This window comes from Botrytis porri (genome assembly GCF_014898465.1).
Source record: "Botrytis porri strain MUCL 3234 chromosome Unknown BPOR_018, whole genome shotgun sequence".
NCBI classification, from domain to species: Eukaryota; Fungi; Ascomycota; class Leotiomycetes; order Helotiales; family Sclerotiniaceae; genus Botrytis; species Botrytis porri.
In genome coordinates, this window is record NW_024066092.1 from 505,330 (window position 1) to 526,489 (window position 21,160).

The 21,160-nt window shown below is 45.4% G+C and overlaps 6 protein-coding genes across 6 annotated transcripts; 4 read left to right on the plus strand and 2 right to left on the minus strand.

Moving 5' to 3' along the window:
* Positions 1 to 93: 93 nt before the first annotated feature.
* EAF01_010903 (uncharacterized protein) lies at positions 94 to 1,986 on the plus strand (the record flags this gene model as incomplete). Its single annotated transcript, XM_038919160.1, has 4 exons — positions 94 to 154; positions 209 to 593; positions 645 to 1,524; positions 1,570 to 1,986. 4 exons carry the CDS (start codon positions 94 to 96, stop codon positions 1,984 to 1,986), a joined length of 1,743 nt encoding a protein of 580 aa, XP_038765443.1.
* Positions 1,987 to 4,162: 2,176 nt separating this feature from the next.
* On the minus strand, positions 4,163 to 5,348 carry EAF01_010904 (uncharacterized protein). The gene is made up of 3 exons (XM_038919161.1): positions 4,897 to 5,348; positions 4,394 to 4,812; positions 4,163 to 4,322 (listed from the first exon to the last, which is right to left on the minus strand). Exons 1-3 carry the CDS (start codon positions 5,264 to 5,266, stop codon positions 4,233 to 4,235), a joined length of 879 nt encoding a protein of 292 aa, XP_038765444.1. The 5' UTR covers positions 5,267 to 5,348; the 3' UTR covers positions 4,163 to 4,232.
* A 398-nt stretch (positions 5,349 to 5,746) lies between these two features.
* On the plus strand, positions 5,747 to 11,224 carry EAF01_010905 (uncharacterized protein; the record flags this gene model as incomplete). Its single annotated transcript, XM_038919162.1, has 5 exons — positions 5,747 to 5,790; positions 5,875 to 5,941; positions 6,000 to 6,112; positions 6,164 to 8,316; positions 8,955 to 11,224. 5 exons carry the CDS (start codon positions 5,747 to 5,749, stop codon positions 11,222 to 11,224), a joined length of 4,647 nt encoding a protein of 1,548 aa, XP_038765445.1.
* Positions 11,225 to 12,047: 823 nt separating this feature from the next.
* On the plus strand, positions 12,048 to 13,194 carry EAF01_010906 (uncharacterized protein; the record flags this gene model as incomplete). Its single annotated transcript, XM_038919163.1, has 3 exons — positions 12,048 to 12,078; positions 12,227 to 12,718; positions 12,791 to 13,194. The coding sequence occupies 3 exons, from the start codon at positions 12,048 to 12,050 to the stop codon at positions 13,192 to 13,194; spliced, it is 927 nt and encodes a 308-aa protein (XP_038765446.1).
* A 548-nt stretch (positions 13,195 to 13,742) lies between these two features.
* EAF01_010907 (uncharacterized protein) lies at positions 13,743 to 18,395 on the minus strand (the record flags this gene model as incomplete). The annotated part of the gene is made up of 2 exons (XM_038919164.1): positions 13,743 to 18,299; positions 18,357 to 18,395. The coding sequence occupies 2 exons, from the start codon at positions 18,393 to 18,395 to the stop codon at positions 13,743 to 13,745; spliced, it is 4,596 nt and encodes a 1,531-aa protein (XP_038765447.1).
* A 792-nt stretch (positions 18,396 to 19,187) lies between these two features.
* Positions 19,188 to 21,119, plus strand: EAF01_010908 (uncharacterized protein; the record flags this gene model as incomplete). The annotated part of the gene is made up of 1 exon (XM_038919165.1): positions 19,188 to 21,119. The coding sequence occupies one exon, from the start codon at positions 19,188 to 19,190 to the stop codon at positions 21,117 to 21,119; it is 1,932 nt and encodes a 643-aa protein (XP_038765448.1).
* Between the last annotated feature and the right edge of the window lie 41 nt (positions 21,120 to 21,160).

Consider the following 21,160-nt stretch of genomic DNA (forward strand, 5'->3'; position numbering starts at 1 on the left):
GTCATATCTCTCAAGAACGTTTTGTATCAATCACAATATGTGTATAATACTGCCAATTTTTATGACAATCTGATTGTGTCGGACTTTCGATCCATGTCCGATAATATCAATTCCAAACGAAAACGATCGAACACAACTGGTCGTTCCAAATACGGTAAGTGATCCAGCATCAGTACCATCAAGCACTTGCTAATGGTTTGATCGAAAGGCTGCTTAACTTTCCGTGCAAAGAAAGTCAAATGTGATGAGCGTTTCCCTTCATGCGGAAGATGCGAGCTTTTAAAGCTTGACTGCCAGCAGCCGTGCTCCCGTATTCTACCAAGTGTAAGAGAACGAAGACGTGGTGCTGGCCCAATAAAGTCTCGAGACTCTGAATGGTCTCCTCAGTCACTTTCACCAGCTTTACAGCTACCAGAGGAACAACCACAAGAATCAGAAGCACTATTGGACCATTATCTTTCGGGATATGACCATGGATTGGCAGCAGAATCAGCATCTGCATTTTCAGTGGGAAATCCTGAAGATGCATCTCGAAGCCAGGCGCCAATTACTGAGGCAGGAGCAGATATGTTATTGGACCTGGTTGCCGAATGGTTACTTCTAGACCCTTAGAGCCTGAATGCATATACTCGCACAAATTACAGTCTTCTATCTTTTGAGCCTCTTGCTATTGCGAACATATTTTCAACACAAGAAAAGTCGCTGGAAAATAGGATGTCCCTGAATAACGACGAAGAGTTGGCTCTTACACATTATCGAACAGCATTCTCTCAATCTCAAACGACGAGAGACCCACAATGGTCTACTCCTACCTTATTGCTACTCCATGCACCGAAGCACTCGGAGATGCTTCTTCATCTCATATTAGCTGTTTCGCTCCACGATATGCCTTCCAATCCTGACAATGTTAGCCGTCCTCGCCAACTTGGGCATAAACATTACGAAAAAAGCACGGAGCAACTCATGCAAGCTTTGCAGTGTGAGAATCCCGCAGACAATCTCGCAGTACTCGCTTCTTTTTACTGTATACATATGTATATGTCGCGATCGAGCGGAACAATTATATCGAAATTAGACCGACTGAGTCTCACGGCAATTGACCATCTGACAAAGCATAATTTGATAGTATCAACGTATGGTCAATCATCTTTAACAGATCAGAAATCGACTAAAAGTGATGCAGAGCGAAGTCTGATCGCTTGTGTTATTATGTGGCTGCTAAAAATTGATGCTCAAGGGAGTTTTCTGGGATGCAAGCCTAACTTGGCAAACCATTTCCCAGCACATCCTGAACAACTTTCAGCTATACAAGCGGAATCGCGTCTTGCTCTACAACTGAATTGGGGAACGGAATACCCAATATCACAAAGCATTCGAGATATTGAGAATTGTCTACCAGTCGATATGATGACTGATATGCTGGTTCTAAGTTGCAAAACCAGCGGATTCAGTCATAAACCCCAATGTACCGTGGTAGATGTAATGCAAGAGAGTCTGCGAAAAGAATTTGCAGCTTTAGAAATAGTGAGTTGCTACACATCCTGAAAAATTGATACTTACTTGTTATAGCGTTATGGTGCTGTATTCTACTATGGATCTTCAGACATGACCTTGCAACCAGCCATGAAACTCAATTGTGCAAACTCAGCTACAATCTTCTACGCTTTGCGCATATATTTCGCACGATGCAGATCAAGCTCGTTCGGAGCAGAAAGTTTGAGTGAGATCAAAACTGCTCTGAGCCAACTTCTTCGATTCGCCATGTACGTTTCTCCTGCGGGGTCGCAACAACCAGTATACGAATTTCAATGGTCGTTGTTCATTGCAGCTATTGAAACAAATGACATGATTCATCAAGAGTGGCTACAGGGTCGAATCACTGATCATCGCCTTCGCAAATCATTGCAAGGGATTTCTACGTTCAAGCGAAACAATTTGGGAATCATGTCTTTGAGTAAAGTTAAAGAAACTATTCTGGCTACGTAACCTCATCGATCAAATGTATTTAAATTTCACATCTTGAATATCGTACTGCCTTAACTTCATATACTTGTTAGGATTCCAATTGAAATTGAACACGGCACTTCGGATGTCTTAGAACTGATTGAGACGAGGGGTTACGCAGATGTCAGCCCCAGACATGCATGTACGACTAGCGATCTTTTTCGACTTGAACTAACCAAACATCACTTATCACATCACAAACACCTGTAGATCATCAATTACTGGAAGACAGTCACCTCAATTGAAGCAATAGTATCACGTGAACATTTGAAAGATTAAGTACGTCCCACGAATTGATAGGGGCCGATAACGGCGAATACATCGTGGATTATCTCTCGTCAATTCTGGCAAATCACCAGCCAGGGTTACCGAGTATCACGGCTCGGACATTTTCCCCAACCTTCCCCAGTGCTCAGTATCATGACTTTCTGTAATAGTTGTATAATTGCTGATAAGGGCAAAGATAGCACTCTGAACTCTCTTGAACATGCTCCATCTTAGTGTCGAGCAATTGGCACAGATATAATTCCTCAATTGCCCACTAGGGGATGATTCTGACTTCAGATCTCATTCAACACTTTATCCTCGATCATGACTTCAATTGACAAAGGGAAGGACCTTAGCGGAGGCTGTCCGTACTGATTCAAATGCTTCTAAAGCGAGAAAGGACACTGAGAACATGGACGTTTGGTGGGATGCTGGATGATGATCTTGTTTCCCTCCGCCTTCCCTCTTCTTCTCAGTTTGATGGCCAGCAGTAAGTTGAATACTCCTATGAGCCTTTTAATTCCCAATCTTAGCACACCAAGTAAACCAACTAACAACTTGCCACAGATACAGCAGGATTCACCAAGAAAACCACCGTCAATGCTATCTTCTTCATCGGATACTGTGCTGGTAACATCGGCGGGCCTTAGCTATTCAAATCCGCAGAAGCACCAAATTACCACGTATGGACTCTCCAATCAATTATTCGATTGTTCAAACCTAACTAGTGTAACAGAAGGCATACAACGGCATGATCGCTTGCCTGGTCATCTCCATTGCGCTATCAAACATTCTAAGACAGTATATGGACAGGGAGAACAAACGACGCGATCGAGAACAAGGTGTTTACATTGATCCCGAGCCAAAACACGTAGAGGATACAGATGATGTGGATTTGACAATTGAGCGTGTTGCATTGACCGATTGGGAAAATAAGAAATTTCGTTATTATTTATAAATTGACATTTGGGGATGCCAAGTGTCGTCGTATTATTAGTCGTTATTTTAGACATAAGAGTCGAATATAAACATAGGTTCGGATTGTAATACTTGGTTACTCGATGTAGTTTGTTTAGCGTTTAGGGATTGAAATACTAATGATCATGAATACACTGGGGAAATGCAATACTGACTGCATATTTGAAGTTTTTGATGTCATCTTTGGCAATACTCTCCATTTATCTAGTCAACAACTTGAGAGTAAAAAAGCAACGGAGTGAGTGCAGACATGCCCTCTTCTGCGTTATTTTTGGAGATGCGCAACAAATTACTTTATTCAAGGCAGTTGGACCGACCAATCAATACTCGGGTAATTCCGATGACACGTGAGGAGCTCGACTCAGGAAATCTCGAAAATGATCGAAAAGGCTAGAAAAGACCAGAACTCAAAATCATGGAATAGTAGACTAACTGGTATTCTGCAGATAGCATCTCACTAGAGAGCAATGTTTCAAGGAAATATATTGAAGATGGATGACTTAAACATATTCAACATTCTACTAGACTAGATTCAAAAGGAAACGGATCTACAACTTGACGTGGGGAACTATGTTCATCGATCATCTGGTCGATTATTGAAATGGGTGACTTAAGACGAATATATCAAGGAGAAAGACTTGGTGGGTGGAAGTGGTTGCATTAAAGTATGACGAGGATGATGGCCTAGTTTCATACCACTGATACTGAAAACAGGAATTTTGGGCAGCTCCCATATTAATAAGTACGAGAAGTGAATAAGAATTGGGCAAATGTGCATCTAGAGATGTATGACATGAGTTGAAATCATTACTGCTTGTAGTGGCACGAAGAGTTTCTGTTTCCATACAATCCGACATGACTTCGGCAATGCGGAGGCAAGATTTTAGCATGTCTGTAACAAGACATTTGTATGGGGTTTAGGAATCTTTGTATGGATGTAAAATACGTTTGTAGACAGTTTATATACAATAGACTCTTTGAATCTATTTCTTTGGTTCTTCTTTCTTCTCCTCTGGCTTGGGTGTAGGAAGTTTGAACGTGGTGGGTTTTCTATCAACACCAGGTCCGACTTGCTATTTAATTTTAGTATTATGCACTTTAAGAGCTCAAAAGTGGCAGGAATGAAATAAAATCGTGAACATACCTCCCAAGCAGCGGTTCCACCCTCAAAGTTCCTGAACGCCTGAGTCAACTCCAATGGTTCCACGACAATACGCTTCTTCTCCTCATCAAATCTAATCTCTGTGTAACCTGTCAACGGGAAATCCTTCCGTAATGGATGGCCATCAAACCCATAATCTGTCATGATGCGACGGAGATCTGGGTGACCAACGAAGAAGACTCCAAAAAGGTCATAGACTTCACGCTCGTACCAGTTCGCGCCGTCATAGAGACTGCAGAGACTGGGAACGGGGGAAGCCTCGTCGGCGTAGGTCTTAATACGAATGCGGGAGTTGTGGCGTACGGAAAGGAGGTTGTAGACGATTTCAAAACGCTGATCGCGGGTAGGGAAGTCAACGGCGGTAATATCTGAGATTTGAGTAAATTCCGCGTTGGTGTTGTCTGTAAATAATCAGCTCTCTGTGAAACGAAACCAGATAGAGTTGGCCAGAGGTACTGTCACATCTTCAGGCATAAATTCCTTACATTTGAGAAATGAAAATACGGGAATAACTCCAGAAGGAGAGATGTATATAACAAGCTCGTCTTTCCATACTGAGAATTGCTGAATGTATTTTGGAAGGCATCCCATGAGCCATGATCCATACCTGTGCATATCGTCTGACTTGGCCGCGTATTTATCTGCAGGATTCACAGGAGGAACTCGAAGTCCTCCTGGAACATCAGGAGCTCTCTGAGCATGGCGCATGTTTGGAGTATCTGGAGAGACGACAACTCGGGCATGTTGTGTGGAGGCAAATGTTCGAATATTGAGCTTCTTAGGTTGGCACAAAGAGCTTTTGGTAGATCTAATGGCGGAGGCCAAAGCCCGACCATTCGAAACCCTCATCGCCATCTTGGAGATTGAATCGTATGAAGTTCAATTGCAAAGATTAGAAATTCATTGACGATGATATGATATTCAGATTGGTGCTTGAATGATCCTGGAGGATTAGAGATGGTGCCTAAGGTTTCCACTGTTGCGCCACTCTTTGCTTCCAGCTTACATAACCGAGATTTTAGCGTAGACAAACCAAGAGCGAACATGACTTTTACACTTTAATCATGATCCTCGAAGAAGTTCCTACCACACCCACACTCATCTAATTGATCTCTTTTTCACTTCACAACAATACCATTACATTACATAGAATTCTACGTATCGATACCGGAAAATCCGCATCTCATACCTAGAGTATTGATAATTTAATAATACTCTCACAATACTTAACAACGCGCTGTATTCATTAGCGCACCAAAAACCATCGTATCAGAACCAAAGTCATACCTTCTGGAATATTGTCTCGTTGTTCAATCGCACATTTGAACACTCGAAATGGCACCTCAAGACAGCTTTATCGATGAAGACGATGATACCTGGTACGTTCTCATACTTCCTATTGATCCGTATTCAGCTTGGGCGAATTGTATCTTTTGGACACTTTGCTAATCAAATTTCACCAGCCCACTTTGCGTTGAAGAATTCGATCTATCCGACAAGAACTTTCAACCATGTCCTTGTGGTTACCAGGTAATTATTGTTTTCTTGACACTGTTTGCCGGCTTGATGCTAACTTCCACTGTCTTAGATATGTCAGTTCTGCTACAATAATATCAAGAACAATATCAACGGCCTCTGCCCTGCCTGTCGAAGAGCTTATGACGAGAAGACAATAAAATGGAAAGTTGTTACACCTGAAGAGTATGTAGTATGGAAGCGTTAAGAAATCGACCTGCTGACCGCAATTTACAGAGTCGCTCAATTTAAGGCCAATGTCCAAAAGAACGCCAAAAAGAAAGCCGAAATAAGACAAAAAGAAGCCCAAAAGCGAGAAGTGGAAAGTCTGAATCGAAAGCATCTAGCGGGTTTACGAGTTGTACAGAAAAATTTGGTATATGTCAACGGTCTAAGTCCCAGTATACGAGAGGATGAGCTCCTTCAAACCTTACGCGGCGAAAAATATTTTGGCCAGTATGGAAAGATCCTCAAGATCGTGGTCAGTAAATCCAAACAGAACGATTCAGGTCAAAATTTTGGAGTTTACGTTACGTTCGCTTCGAAGCTGGATGCCGAACGGTGCATAACAGCTGTCAACGGTTCTACAAACGGTGACCGAGTCTTAAGGGCGCAATTAGGAACCACGAAATACTGTTCGGCATATCTTCGCAATGAAAGTTGCACAAACAAGAATTGCATGTTCTTGCATGAACCAGGCGACAATGACGATAGTTACTCTAGGCAAGATTTGTCGTCTATTAACAGTGTGAACTCGCAACGACCTTTGCCGACCAAGGCATCTTCATCTCGCACTCAAGCTCAAGCAGCACCACCAATTCAACAAGCACAGCCTTTAGCTGCCGCTGCACAACCAATGGTACGGGAAGGAAGCAAAGATGATTCGGACAATGGGGATGGCCCCGCTCTCCCATCAACTGCCAACTGGGCCAATCGTGGCGTACAGCAGCAACGCAGCAGAAGAGGGAGTCATGCTACTAGCGCTGCTGCCCCCAGTCCTGCCATCTCGAATGCTATTCCTTCTACAACCGAAGTTGTCGAAGAAGAAACCCCAGAGCTTGTTGAAGATCAAGAAGAATCGTCCGAGGAAGCTAGCCCGATTGAAGCCCGAGAGCCCACCCCTTCAATCGAAGATGTTTCGCATCCTGAAAAGGAATCCTTTGGCGCCGAGCTCCTTAGGTCAATCAATTCGGATGTGCTCAGCTGGGATGGTCCAAAGATCCACGAAGATGATCTTGCGTCATTTCCACTACTTTTCGATGATCATGGTGGAGAAAAGCGTCGTTTGATGCGCGAGCAACAACAGGAGGAAGAGCGTCTACACATGGAGCAGGAATCGCAGGTTGATCTTCAATCTGTACCCGAACCTGTGGAAGAACAAGAACCGGAGAGTGGTAGTCTACAACTAGGTGGCGAGCCAGAGGATAATGGACGAGACATCAACCAACCTCCTGGGTTTCAACGTCGTCAAAGCTCTCAGCTGCCAATCCAACGTGGCTCTACCAACGGGCCATTTGGCCCAAGCCTTGGGCAACAACAAAACTACCAGAACATCAGCAATTTGGGTTCTGTTAATGGACGATCGCTCACACCATTGCAGCAATCACAACTCTCAATGTTCAAGTCCCCATCGGGTATGCCTCCAAACTTCATGGATCACATTTCTTCCCCGGTTGGACTCGGAAATCCATTAAACCAGAATAATGCACTCTTCCAACAGCCAGGCCACAACAGACAGTCTTCCCGGTACAGCTTCGCTGGGGATGGTGCCGCTGGGCCATCGTCTATCAAACCTTCTGCCAATTCCAAGATGATGCAACAGCAAGCTTCAATGATGCCTCCTTCAAATCATCCCCAGCAAGGATTCCAGTCCTTCAATCCTTCCATTCCAGCTCCCCCAGGACTGTCAGGTCTAAAGTCCAACACCCCACCTATTGGTGGAGGGATGTTTGGCCAAGGGCATGGATTTGGCAACGCGATGGGTGCCGGTTCGGCTTTTGGAGGAGCTAACAAGGAGAATGGTAGTGAGATGCTTCGTGAAATTTTGAGGGGTCGTCCTAGTGCTGGCGGCAATCAGGGTCTTGATACAAGTAAGCGTGAGTACATGTTTCCTAATTTTCTTCATCAACAGTTCCCATCTGCCTCCTCCACTCCAGCTCCTGCTTCAGGCCTTCTGGCATCGCTCTACGGTCCTCAGACCGGGGCGTTTCATGACTTCGGTCAAAAGCAGAAAAAGAAGGGAAAGAAGCACAGGCATGCTAACACTTCCTCCTCTGGGGGAGGTGGCTTAGTCGATCTTGCGGACCCAAGTATCTTGCAGGCGAGAATGCAGCATCAACAACAGAGCAATGCCGGAGTCGGACAGGGGCTGTTTGGTGGTCAGGCTCAAGGTGGGTACAACCCCAACCTAATGTATGGCGGCGGAGCAGGATTCCCCAGATGGTAGATGGCCATATTAGTTGGGCATAATATTTGGCGTGGCTTCTGTAGATAATGATATTTCTTTTCATTTACAAGGATGGCGTTGGCAAAAACTCTTCAAAGAGTGTTGCATTGTTGCTCGGTATAGCACACATTTGTTTTAGCGGGCATGGCATAGCTCCAAGATGGATGCTTCGGATGCATTGGCGTCATATTACGGTTGGAAAATGAGCGAGAGGACCTCATGGAATTGCTGCCATCGTTTCTTTTCTGTTTATTTCGTCTGGGTGCGCAACAAGGTCAAAACAGGTCACGCCGGGAATTCCATCATCGTCTTCGTCGCGGCCACTTCTCTCATGTACGTTATAGTCCCCGCTCCCACGCCAACGACAGTGGCTGGAGAAATATATCATTCTTACATATTTTGTACCTTCAGTAGCCCGCTCCTTCAATTATCGAAGACGATGATGGATTCGTGATGTGACCGTGTCCCTATCTTGTAGTAGCATTGTGCATTAACCGATGATGCTCCTTGAACCTTACCGCCCACTTATCACTTCACATTTGTTCACTTTTAAGGGGACACGCTAACGTTAACCTTGTTTAGAAGATTCAACTTTCGACGAAAGCATCTTGCACAGTGTGGATGCTTTGGTTTCAGATAGTGTACCAGATGACTCACCCATGAGATATGGCGAGATATCTCGAGAGGTGTCTCGATCGAACACTCCCGCCTTTCCACCTGGGCTACCAAATCCCCATGGACATCCTCCTCCAGCAATTCGCGAAGATCCGATTGGAAAGCCTTCTAAAATAATTTCGGCGGCTGCTCCGTTCACACCATCGAGACAAGCTAGCATGGCAAACCCTCCCCGTGTTGCCACTCCACTCGCCATGTCTCAACCACCAACGCCTTCCCCTGTCAAGTCTAAAGCTTTACCTGCCCCTACTCCTGAGATATCAGCGTCTGAAGCAAAACCAAAACATGAAATCAAGAACATTTCTTCTAGTATGCCGAAGGATACTGCAGCTCAGTCTAGTACAGTGCCTGCAGTTCCGACAACCCCTTTGCACCCTCCAGCAACCACTCCTGCAGCTCCAACGCCTTACTCCACCGAAGATTTTCCAGCTCTCGGGACACAGAAGGAAACCAAATCTGCACCTAGGAAAGCTTCAAAACCAGTTGCCCCCTCTTCTAAGGCGCCATCTACACCGAAAATCTCGAATGCCCAGAAGAGTGCTAAGCCAAGCGAGCAGAAAACAGCGGCATCTGTTTTGACTATTTCAGCTCCCACAAACTCTACTACTAATACTGTAGACACTCTTGAGAAACCCAGACAAACTGTTGCTCCAACGTCAGAATATCCCGCGCTACCGGCGACTTCGGTATCAGCAGTGAGACCTCCCTTGGCTCCCAAAATTCTGACCATCGGTCCTTCGACACCAAAGGGGGGCACAGCTCCAATGGGAAGCCCTGCTCCAACTTCTGCAACATCTGTAGCTCCGTATCCCGCACATTTTCCCGATAATACCAGTGAGCATGACAATGCATCTTTGATGTCCGCAACAGCTTCAAGAGCGAGCTCACCCGGTCCGTCCAGGAATGGACAGCCGCGACCTACTCGCAACACGGCAAAGACAAAGAGGGATAAGGCTGCGAAAAAGGAACAGGCTTTGGAAGAGCAAATGGCAGCTGCAGCTGAAGCCAAGAAAGTTGGAGAGCAAGAGCCAATAATGGGCAGAAAGACGAAGAAGAGGGATAGGCCGAATGCTAACAGTGCACCTAATGTTTCTGCATTGGTGTCCAGCAGACCGCCATCACCTCCGCCTGCAGTGATTGCCAATGAGGAAAGTAAGCCCGCAGAACCCCTCGTGTCAGAAAAGCCTGTCTCGAGTGGCAGTGACAAACCTGTCAATAAGAATGAGGGAAAGAGTAGAAACAAGACAAAGGCGTCACAACCTACGCCTCCACCCGAATCACCTCAGGTTCCTGTTGTCGAAGATGAGGAGATTGTAGAAAAACGTACAGGTCCAAGTCCAGCTAGCCTTGCTCCTTTTGTCTCAAATTTATCTGAGATATTGAAAACTCCCCCTGGTATTAGTAATGAGAGGAAGAGAGAGAAGGATACTTTTGGACCAGCTTTTGCCGAAGCACTTGCAAAACTTGATGTAAGTCCTGAAGAACGGGCGGAGCTCAACGCGGGAAATACTGTTCACAAAATTGCTTCTGGATCAATCCGGATCATGTTGACACCTAATGGGGATTGTGTTCGCAACCTTACTCCCGACGAAGAGAAGCGATACTTGGAGCTCCAAGCGAGAATTGCAGCGAATGCCGGTCCCACTGCATTCGTTTCCGGACTGCAAAACACAGGCGTTGGATTCAATTTGGTTGGTGGCCGCGCGGTTCCAAATGGACCTGCTTCATATTTTCCCACATCCATGTCCACTGGCAATACTACACCTATGGATGCTGTCAGCAAGATCCAGCGTGATGAAGCTTTGAATTACATCAATCAATATGTTCTACCATCTCTCTCTAACAATCCCCAGTTAGAAAAGGCACTTGGTGCGAATGTTTTGGCAGGTGACGCTGTACTTCAAGGGGGCGAGACTTCCAGCTGGTCCCCTTTGAATGGAAACAATCATGCTCAAGACTTTCATGACATGGACCTCAACGATAGAGTTGCAAATTATACCGCGGGTTTTGTAGGGCACCGAAATCCTGATGATGGACGACAGGATCGAAACGTTCAGTTACTAACTGAAAAGGAGTCGGAGTCTGCAATGCAAATCGCAAAGAAGGAGACCCAAGAGTTAGAGAAGAGACTTCTAGCTGTGTTGAAGAAAAACAGAAAGCTGTTGACGGGACATTGAATAGGATTTTTTCGTGGAAAGGAAAGTTCAATTCTCTCCGAGCAACATTTTCACCTGCGAGATAGAGGCCCATCTGTTCACCCTTTAACATTTTAGCCCTGAAGACTTGAGTGGAAGAAATGGTGGAATGGATGATGAAATGTTGACGATGCAACGAATTGTATGATTTTTATGTGTGTGTTTATCACTGTATTGATACTTGTATGGATTATAGGATCGACGTGTGGGTTCACGTCGTAGGAGGGTTTATGGAAGATGACCAGAGCGCAAGTCAACAATGATACATCACAAGCACTGATTGCTTCTAGCGTGATTTTTATGATCTTAAAGATCGATAGCGATACCGTTTTACTGTTGTGTCATAGCATAGTATACCATAGCATAGCAAATCGACCGTCGAATTTCTATCTAGCAAGTTTGCTTTCCACTATGTTGTATTTTGTTGCAGTGAACTCGAGATACCTAATGTGATTAGAGCATGTACCCATACGAGCCATTCTTGCCCAAGTATATTTCTATTGCGCCTAATAGAAGATACAAATGAATGTCTCTGACATTCGATAACACTCACTCCCGTCTGTGTAGTCCCCGATTCCCACGTGGAGACGTCAGCAATCCCTGTTCGCGAGTATTTGGTGGGGCAGGAGCGGCGTTGGCGGGGTAGTTTTTTGAAAAAAGCCGAACCCAAACTGACCTTGTTGGTTTTCGTCGCTTCTCTGATTTCGCCATTCAGGAAGATTTTAATCCGATACAAATTGTCTCGGGGAGCCTCATTCTTCGATCTCTTTTTATACACCAACTACACTCCGACTAATAGACCAATATGGCCGAATCACTTCCTACCACTTTCTCTGGTTTGTAGAAGATTGTCACTTATCCATCACTCAATATCCTACTCTATCCTATCTCCCCTCTTTCCTCTTCGCCCTCAAGATCTGCCAGTCTTTTGCATTTCATCCCATTCCACTCCGATCCCAAACTAACCACTCTTTCCCCCTCTAGATCCCGTCCACATCGCCGTAATCGGCGGCACCGGTCTCCAATCCCTCGAAGGTTTCGTCCCAATCGCAATCCTCAACCCCCTCACCCCTTGGGGCTACCCCTCCGCCCCCATCCACATCCTCTCTCACAACTCCACCCCCATCGCCTTCCTCTCTCGCCACGGTGCTCACCACGAGTTCGCCCCCCACGAAGTCCCCAATCGCGCCAACATCGCTGCTCTCCGCAGCATCGGCGTCCGTACCATCATCGCATTCAGTGCTGTCGGCTCTCTGCGCGAGGAAATCAAACCCCGTGATTTCGTAGTGCCAGATCAGGTTATTGATAGGACAAAGGGTGTACGTCCTTTTACCTTTTTTGAGAAGGGTGTGGTGGGACATGTGGGTTTTGCGGATCCGTTCGATGAGAAGATTGCGAGGGTGGTGAGGGAGTGTGGACATGCGCTTGAGGGAGAGGGAATTGTTTTGCATGACAAGGGAACGATTGTTTGTATGGGTAAGTTGCCTTGCTTAATCTTTCCTCCGCCCCTCATAGAGATTATAAACTAATCTTCCTTCCGTCAAATAGAAGGACCCGCCTTTTCTACCCGTGCCGAATCACACATGTACCGTTCCTGGGGCGGATCCGTGATCAACATGTCCGCGCTTCCCGAAGCCAAGCTCGCGCGCGAAGCTGAGATGGTCTACCAAATGATCTGTATGGCAACCGATTATGACTGCTGGCACAGCACAGCCGATGTGGACGTGGAGATGGTGATGGGACACATGCATGCCAATGGACAGAATGCGAAACGATTGGTTGGAGCAGTGCTTGATGCATTGAGCAAGCAGGAACATAGTGAGATGGTTTTGGCGAAACATTGGGAAGGAAACACGACGGGTATGATTAGATTTATGACGAAGGAACAGGGAAGAGGGGAGGAGGGAAAGAAGAATGTGGAGTATTTGTTCCCGGGGGTGTGGGATGCTTAGATGGATGGTATGTGAGGATGTGAGGAGGATTCATGCAAGGGAGGGATGGAGGAGCTTTATGCATTTTTGATACCTGGATGCATCAACGGCATGCATATACGCTGAAATAGATAAGACGAGATGGACTCAATGTTCATTTTTTTTTACCACAACACGTGAAACAGTCTGTTAATCCTCAACGCTAGTGAGTGCTCCGCGTAGCTTATCTAGCATTTACTTTTATTCGTCATTTCTTGAGTAACAGGCGGAGACGAATCAAATCCTATCATCATATCGAATTTATACCAGAATCTCTTTTCTCTCTTCACGCTAATTTTTTAACCCAGCCAACATCATATAAACAATCCATGCCATGCAACCCAGTTCAACAATGGGTGACCATGTACATATAGAACAGAGGAACCCCAGGGTATCTATCAACATCCCAAAAGAAACGGCACCACCACTACCAACTCATTTAATGCAATCCAATTTAATATATCCCGTCACCATCTTCCCAAATCGCTAGCCAATTATTCACCGGATCTTTTTTTGACAGAAACAGCCTATCAAAGCAACATGTACAAAGCTTTAACCGCCTTCTCCGCAGCCGCAATGTGCCAAGGTCTCCCATCCCTAACAGGATGCACCACACCTCTGACCCTTGCTAGAGTAGCCAATCCTCTATAATAACCTAAAATTTCCCTTAACAAAGTATCGTGAAATGTGCGCGGATTTCCTACAACCTCCGCATGGATAATGTTGACTTCCAATACTATCGGCGGATCATCTGTGCTCGTACCGCTACTTTTTACGAGGTAGCCGGAGATAAGAGCAGGGTTGAATTCGAGAAGAGAATTCGAATTGTTGAGGCGATGAGAGAGAATGGCACCCCAAGTTTGATCTGTGACATCTAGAAGACGAGAGCTTTGATCATCGGGTTCGGGAGGAACAGCGGGTGTAGATGTGGATGGTGCTTCGGAAGGGGTAGGGGCATTCGTTGTTGGTGTTGATGCATTGCCCGGGGAGAAAACTGATGATTGAGATGCTTGAGGTGTAGAGACGGGCGTTGTGGCGGGCTGTGATGTTGTCATTAATGGCGGCGGTATTTTTATTTGCGGGGGTAATATTCTTAAGGATGGGTCTGATTGCACAGTGACAAGTGTGAGACTGATCGAACCATTCGATTCTGTGGAGGCAAGACCTGTCCAAAAATCGATTTCAGATTGTTCCATCACAGCAGTCTTTGCAATAATTATACGCCAGTGAACCTTTTTGCACGAGATCAAGTCAAGAGTCATCTCCCAGATTTCATTCGCAACGTCCGTGAAGAGAAGCGTGAATGGCTCGTTCTTTCGCCCAAGGCAATATGAGGCTGTCATCTGTTTGGTGCCCCTATTATCTGACCATGCGGCAGTAATCCATCGTTCGTCGATACTCTGAGCATAAGCAATATGAAGACATGAGTTCTCTTGTAACAATGCAGGAGATGGATTGATATTCAACTTAAAATCAATGTTCCGTGGGAGAGGTTTCTCTAGAAGGATAGCTGCTGTAGTGGAAGATGATGCAAAATCTACACAGCGATCATATACTTCCATAGCAAGACGTGAATATTCCGCTGGCGACGGTACCACTAATGAATTAGGAGCAGCCATAAAATCCAACGGCACAAGCTGCAGCACCAATTCGTTGTATGTTTTCAGCTTCTTTTCGGACAACGACAGCCTGTAGACCTTGAACAGGTGCTTGAAAGCAGTGCAAATGTTCACGAGTAGAGACGGATTATTGAGGGGATAAACGAAGTACACAACGACGTTTTTCTCTTCCGTAGTCATACTTGAGAGATTCTTGCCCAAACGCGTCAATACATCTTTAAGCGAGCTCAGATAAGCTGCCTTGTTTGTGTTGACGTCACATGGGTAATTTAGAAGGCCGCTAGGTGAATCCGGAACCATAATACGATCGTGTCCTCCAAATCTGAATGATTCATACGCCCCTCGCATTTGATCGAGGAAGATATCAGCATTCTCATTGATGCCTACGATATTTGGATGGATGCAAACAGCGTTAACATCTTTGTTTCCAGTGTAAGGCGCCAACCCTAAATTATCCCAAAAGTGTATTGCGGGAGGTAGAACTGCCAGCTTGGAGTCGCCTCTACGTACTTCAAGCTGTGGGGGTTGAATGGGAAATAGGTTGCTAGATTTTGAAGGATCCACATGCTGTACTACTCTAGGATTTGGCATGGGTCGACCCTGGGGCGGTAAACGCAAAGCCGCATTTACAGCTGGAATACCAGGGATGGTAAGGTATGACTTCAGAGTACAACTTTTGACATCTTTTAAGCACACCCTCGTAGCTTGCAAGACATCAGTCATTAGTCTTCTAGTAGCAAAGGTAGCCTGGTCATGGGCGTCGGGATTCTGACTCATTTGATCGTTCACACGAAGAGACCCTGAAGCAGCTTGATCTGCAATGATTTGGGCCGTTTCAATCAAGTCTAGATCGGATAACCCGCTAGGCTGAATATCTGGTTCGGGGGAGGTGAAATATGGCGTTAGAGACCAATCTGCGGGATCTGATTCGAAAATCGGAATATGTGGTTCAATTATGGACTGGGGAGTTCCTGCAGAGGGTTCATATTCTCCGGGAAAAGCGTTGTATGAACTTATACTGGCCTCATCAAAATAGCGTTTTCCTTTCATGCCGAGTTTAGCCATGGTCGAAACCCCTATCGGCAGTGCCTCGTCGGATTCTGATGCATCGCTTACACTGTTAGAATCGCCGTCCATATCTAGCTCTGCTTCATTATCTAGCTCAAAGTCATACTGCGCATTATCATTATTCAGAATTCGAGTTAACACATCAGATTCGAGTGCTTTATTCTCACTCTTTCGTCTACCAAAAGATTCTGGGTTCGTGGGATCGTGTGGCTCTACAAGCTGTGGTTTTAGATCATCGTCGGAATATCGAAATCGCCCATTTAAACCATACTTCTCGTCAACTTCTGTCAAGGAGTATTCAAATTTGACTTCATCAAATACGCTGGACTCGCTAGATGACTGCGATTTCGTTTTTCGTTTTCGTTTTCGTCTTGCCAACTGGCCGAATACTATTTCTTTGTCGAAAGGAGCTACAATGCGTGGTGGAGAAGGTAGTTGAGCAGAAGCTATCAAGCTGTCATTATTGTTGGTCATTTCAACATCCATATCCATTTCTGATGCTGAGGCACGCTGGTCGAACGTGGGTTGTTGTATGTTGTTCTCTGTCGGCTGAGAATCCTTCATGACCGTATCCTTTGATATTGGCTGAGGCACTGATGGCTTACTAGAAACAGATGACTTTTCAACAATCTTATGTTGATGAGCAGGAGGCGGATTAGGCTCGATCGGAGAACCTGACTGATGATCCATTTCTATGTCATCAGGTTGGTCGAAAAAGTTGAAGTCGGCATCAGTAATGTCTGTATCGCCAAATAAATCCCCTCCCATATCTCCAAAAAGGTTATCATTGTCATTTTCATTTTCCCCAAAGTTCATGTTGGAATTTGAGCGATGTTTCTGTTCTGAATTTACCCAGTTATCAGTGTCGGCGGTGTTCATGATAGATATGCTGGGATTCGTTGCTTCGAGATCATGCGAGAATAAGTGAGCAGGGTTCCCAGGCGTTGTGACTGCACCGTCGAATGATGGTGTTGGTCCTCCAGGATGATGTATGGCATCTGGAGGTGTAGGATACATTGCGCCAGCATTGCTACCCTTTTCCAGTAATGCTGTAGAGTGGTTGTTTGCTCGAATGGCTTGGGCTTCCTGATCGGCCTGTTCTTTGGCAGCCTTTAGGACGTTCCGCTCCTGCTGTCTATTCGACATGATGCTTGCCCTTTCTTCCGCGTTCATAGACCATTCTTCTACAAACGTCAGAGGATCTATAAGTCCAAAAGAATTCGCACTTGAAGGCTGCAAGTCAGTTGTAGAAGTCTTGATGGCCCTGAAACATAACAAGGTTGGCCAAGGTACAATAGCACCTTCATCTGAAGAGGGTATATCTGCATATTCGGGGTTCGAAGATCCGTAATTGGCATTTAGCACCTGCACAAACATCCAACCACCTTCTTCGATTGAAGTTGAATCAAAGCCCTTGGTTGACAACCAATCCAAACATCGAGATTGCCAGGACTTAATTGTGGTCCCATGAAAGCGCCAGCTGTGATCTTCAGGATATTTTTGTAAGTCCGAAATAGGTTGAATTCCAGGCAGTTGCTCATCGTCATAAAATGAGTAGAATTTTGCAGGGTTACCTCCTGGTGCTAGCCATAACTCAGTACCCTGGGATAAAGTTCTTTGGAGCTTCTCTGAGCTTGATTGACTTATACGCTGAAGACCAGGGGTGATGTAAGAACAAGCTTTTATCATTAGGGCTCCCAGGGAAGTGAGACTAATGTCTAAGTCGACCAAAGTGACTGTGTCATCAGAAATCTTGGGAGATTGGTAATATGCCATTGATCTAGATGGCGAGTCTGAGGGGAGAAGTAAGGTCCGAGAGTTGAGCGAAAACAATCCGTGCTCGTTGCAAAGCCTATACATGATGGAGCCCTGAACGGATGATATGAAGTGCTCCTGGACTTCTTTCAGAAACGCGAAAGTGTCACCTAGACTAGCCACAGATTTAACACCAGGAGATGCTCCTGCCGGATCATGTAGATTCTGGGTCGAATTTGCTTGCATGGCCCTTGCATTGACATTCTGTGCATTGCGTAGTGCATTTTCGAGTGGTGAAGGCGAAGACGTGCTACTTGGGGTGTTCAAACTAGCTGCGAGTATGGATTTGTTCTTTGCAAGGTGGGAAGGTTCATATGTTCCTCTGTCCTTCTTCAACAACTCGACACCTTGCACAGTAGGAAGATTGGCTTGGCTCAGTAGATCGTCCCCTTCATCGAGAGCCTTGTTGGGGGAATTTGGGCTTGGTTGGAAGACCCAGATCCCTTCTCGCTTTGCATCGTAAAATACTAGAGTGCCATGCTTTCTCCAAGTGGTCTCCACGTCTTGCAAATGCTTTTTTGCTATAGAGGAAGGCGATTGCCATTGGGTTTCGAAATATTCATAAGTTATTGATGCAAAATTGTCCTGAGTAGATAGTTAGCTACGGACTTAATTCGAGTCGAATCGAGCAAGAATCCTTACACAACACAACACATTGGTAGGTTGATCCCCGAGATCCATATCGTAACAGGTCGTAACTCATGAAATGAACATCCAGAACAGCCGATGTAATGCGCCGATCCCCCCCTCCTCCGCGACAAGCTCTTTTTCCCCTTATGCACCCTAAATGATATCGTTTATATATCCAAGTAAGTTTGTTGGTGATCCTATCGAATCAAATCTGTGAATTTTGGTTGTTTGAGTCGCGGAGCTTGAGTTGGACTCGCAGGGCTCCATCTCAAACTGAAGATGTCGGCTGTCGCAGTGGCTGGCTGTTCAGCAAGGTGCGACTAATAAACTGTTGTTACAAATGGCGAAAAGCAATCAAAAGTTGAGCACAGAATAGAATCGCAAGTGAATTGGGTATCTTGAAAGCATTGAGACAGTAGGATATAATGGTTCAAAGAATTAAGCAGATGGTACCTGTATTTGACGATAGTCTTAATAGACTACAAGAGTTATTGATAACATGGTTTCGGGGCATAGTCAAAATTACCGATTACTCGGACTAAGCAATTAAATTGCGCTACCCTGATTTTGCCCCAGCTACTATTCGTTCGAGCAGACTGATTTATCCCTGTCATCATGATTTGATAATCCCGCTTCGCCGCTGCGGCCGTCGCGGCCGCCGGTAGAAAGTATCACCGGACACCGTGCTTTTTCGATAAGAAAATAATTTCTAGAGCAGACATTTATTATAGTTTTCTCAATTCGAAGCCTTTCGAATGCGACATCTTCCACAAGATGGCAAATTGATATTAATTGTTTCATCATTGAAAGAACAACTTTATTCGATTCTATCAATCTCTCAACATGAAGCTCACAAACCCAAATGATGTACCTGTGTACACCATTTCGGGTGCTTCCACTGCACGCCCTCTACCTGACTGGCTTGCTCGCAAAAGAAAGCGCAGTTTGAAAAATGATCCAGAATATGCCAACCGCGTCGAAATTTTGCAGGACTTCGAATTCGAAGAAGCTAGCTCTTGTATAAGAGTTAGTGAGGATGGGGAATGGGTTATGAGTACCGGCACATATAAACCGCAAATCCATACACATTATCTTCCTCATTTATCTCTTTCATTCGCAAGACATACAACAACCCTCAATCATTCCTTCATTCTCCTGTCGAGCGATTACACAAAATCACTCCATCTACAAACCGATCGCAGACTCGAATTTCATACACAGGGCGGATGTCATTATCAAACTCGATTACCTCGATACGGGCGTGACCTTGTCTACGATAGAGCGTCAACGGAAGCATTAATACCTGCAGTTGGTGTCAATGCAGACGGTCTTGGAGAAGTATATCGATTGAATCTCGAGATAGGACGTTACATGAAACCATACCAAATTGATGTTGGCGGTGATGACCTGACGACTTCTGGTGGCGGCGCTTTACAAGGAGGCATAAATACTGGAAGTGTCAATTGTGCATCTATTGCCGAAGAAAGTCACAATCTCATGGCTTTTGGGACATCAATTGGTACGGTTGAGTTTTGGGATTCAAGATCCAAAGCAAGAGTTGGAATTCTCGCGGGTCAACAAGGAGGAATTACTGCGCTGGATTTCGACAGATCAGGCATTTCGATTGCAACAGGATCCTCCGAAGGGATAATACAATTGTATGATCTTCGACGACCTGTGCCAATTTTGACCAAAGATCAAGGGTATGGTTATGCAATCAAAACTTTGATGCACATGACCACTTCTTCACAAGAGAAAAAAATCTTATCCGCAGATAAACGAATCATCAAATTATGGGACGAAACAGACGGAAAAGCCTGGACATCGGTCGAACCAGCAGTGGACATCAACTCAGTAGCGTGGTGCAAGAATAGTGGCATGCTCCTCACGGCCAACGAAGGAAAGCAACAACATGCTTTCTTCATTCCACAACTGGGTCCTGCACCAAAATGGTGTTCATTCTTGGATAACATGGTTGAAGAAATGGCAGAGGAAGCACCAAGTGAAACTTACGATAATTACAAGTTCTTAACAGTACCAGAACTTAAAGCTCTCAACTTGGGTCATCTCATCGGAACGACCAATCTTTTACGACCATATATGCATGGTTACTTTGTGGCTTCCAAACTCTATGAGCAAGCCAGGTTGATTGCCAACCCTTATGTCTGGGAAGACGAGAGAACCAAACGAGTTAAGGAGAAGGTCGAGAAGGAGCGAGCCAGTAGAATCAGAGGTGGCAAGAAGGTTAAGGTCAACCAGAACTTGGTTGACAAAGTGCTCAAGAGACAAGAGCGTAGGGAGAAGGTTGATGAAAATGCTGGTGTCTTGGGTGACTCGCGTTTCGGCAAGCTTTTCGAGGACGAAGACTTCGCTGTTGATGAGCGTAGCAGAGAGTTCCAGGCTCTCAATCCTAGTACTAAGGTTCCAGGTGGTGGCGAGGAGACCAAACAGCGCAAGGTTGATAGCGAGGATGAATCAAGCGGTGACGAAGATGAGATTGTATCGAAGCCTAAACCAGCTGCTGAGATGCGCATTTCTTCCTCGTCTTACAAGAAGTCGGGTCATCAACGTAAAGATAATGCTTTGGGAGCCCGCAAACAAGGCACTGGTCGGGTTAGCAAAAACAAGGGTGATGTTGTTGGTGAGCGTTCGGTCACATTTGCTCCTGCTGGTAAAAAAGACAAAGAGAAGACAGAAGCCAAGCCTGCCAACAGCAGGAGTAGACGCGAAGATGCAAGACGAAGCGCTAGTGGAAACGTTTTCAGAAGATTGTAATAGTCCGAAGTTGAGACTTCATGATACCCCTTTCATAATAC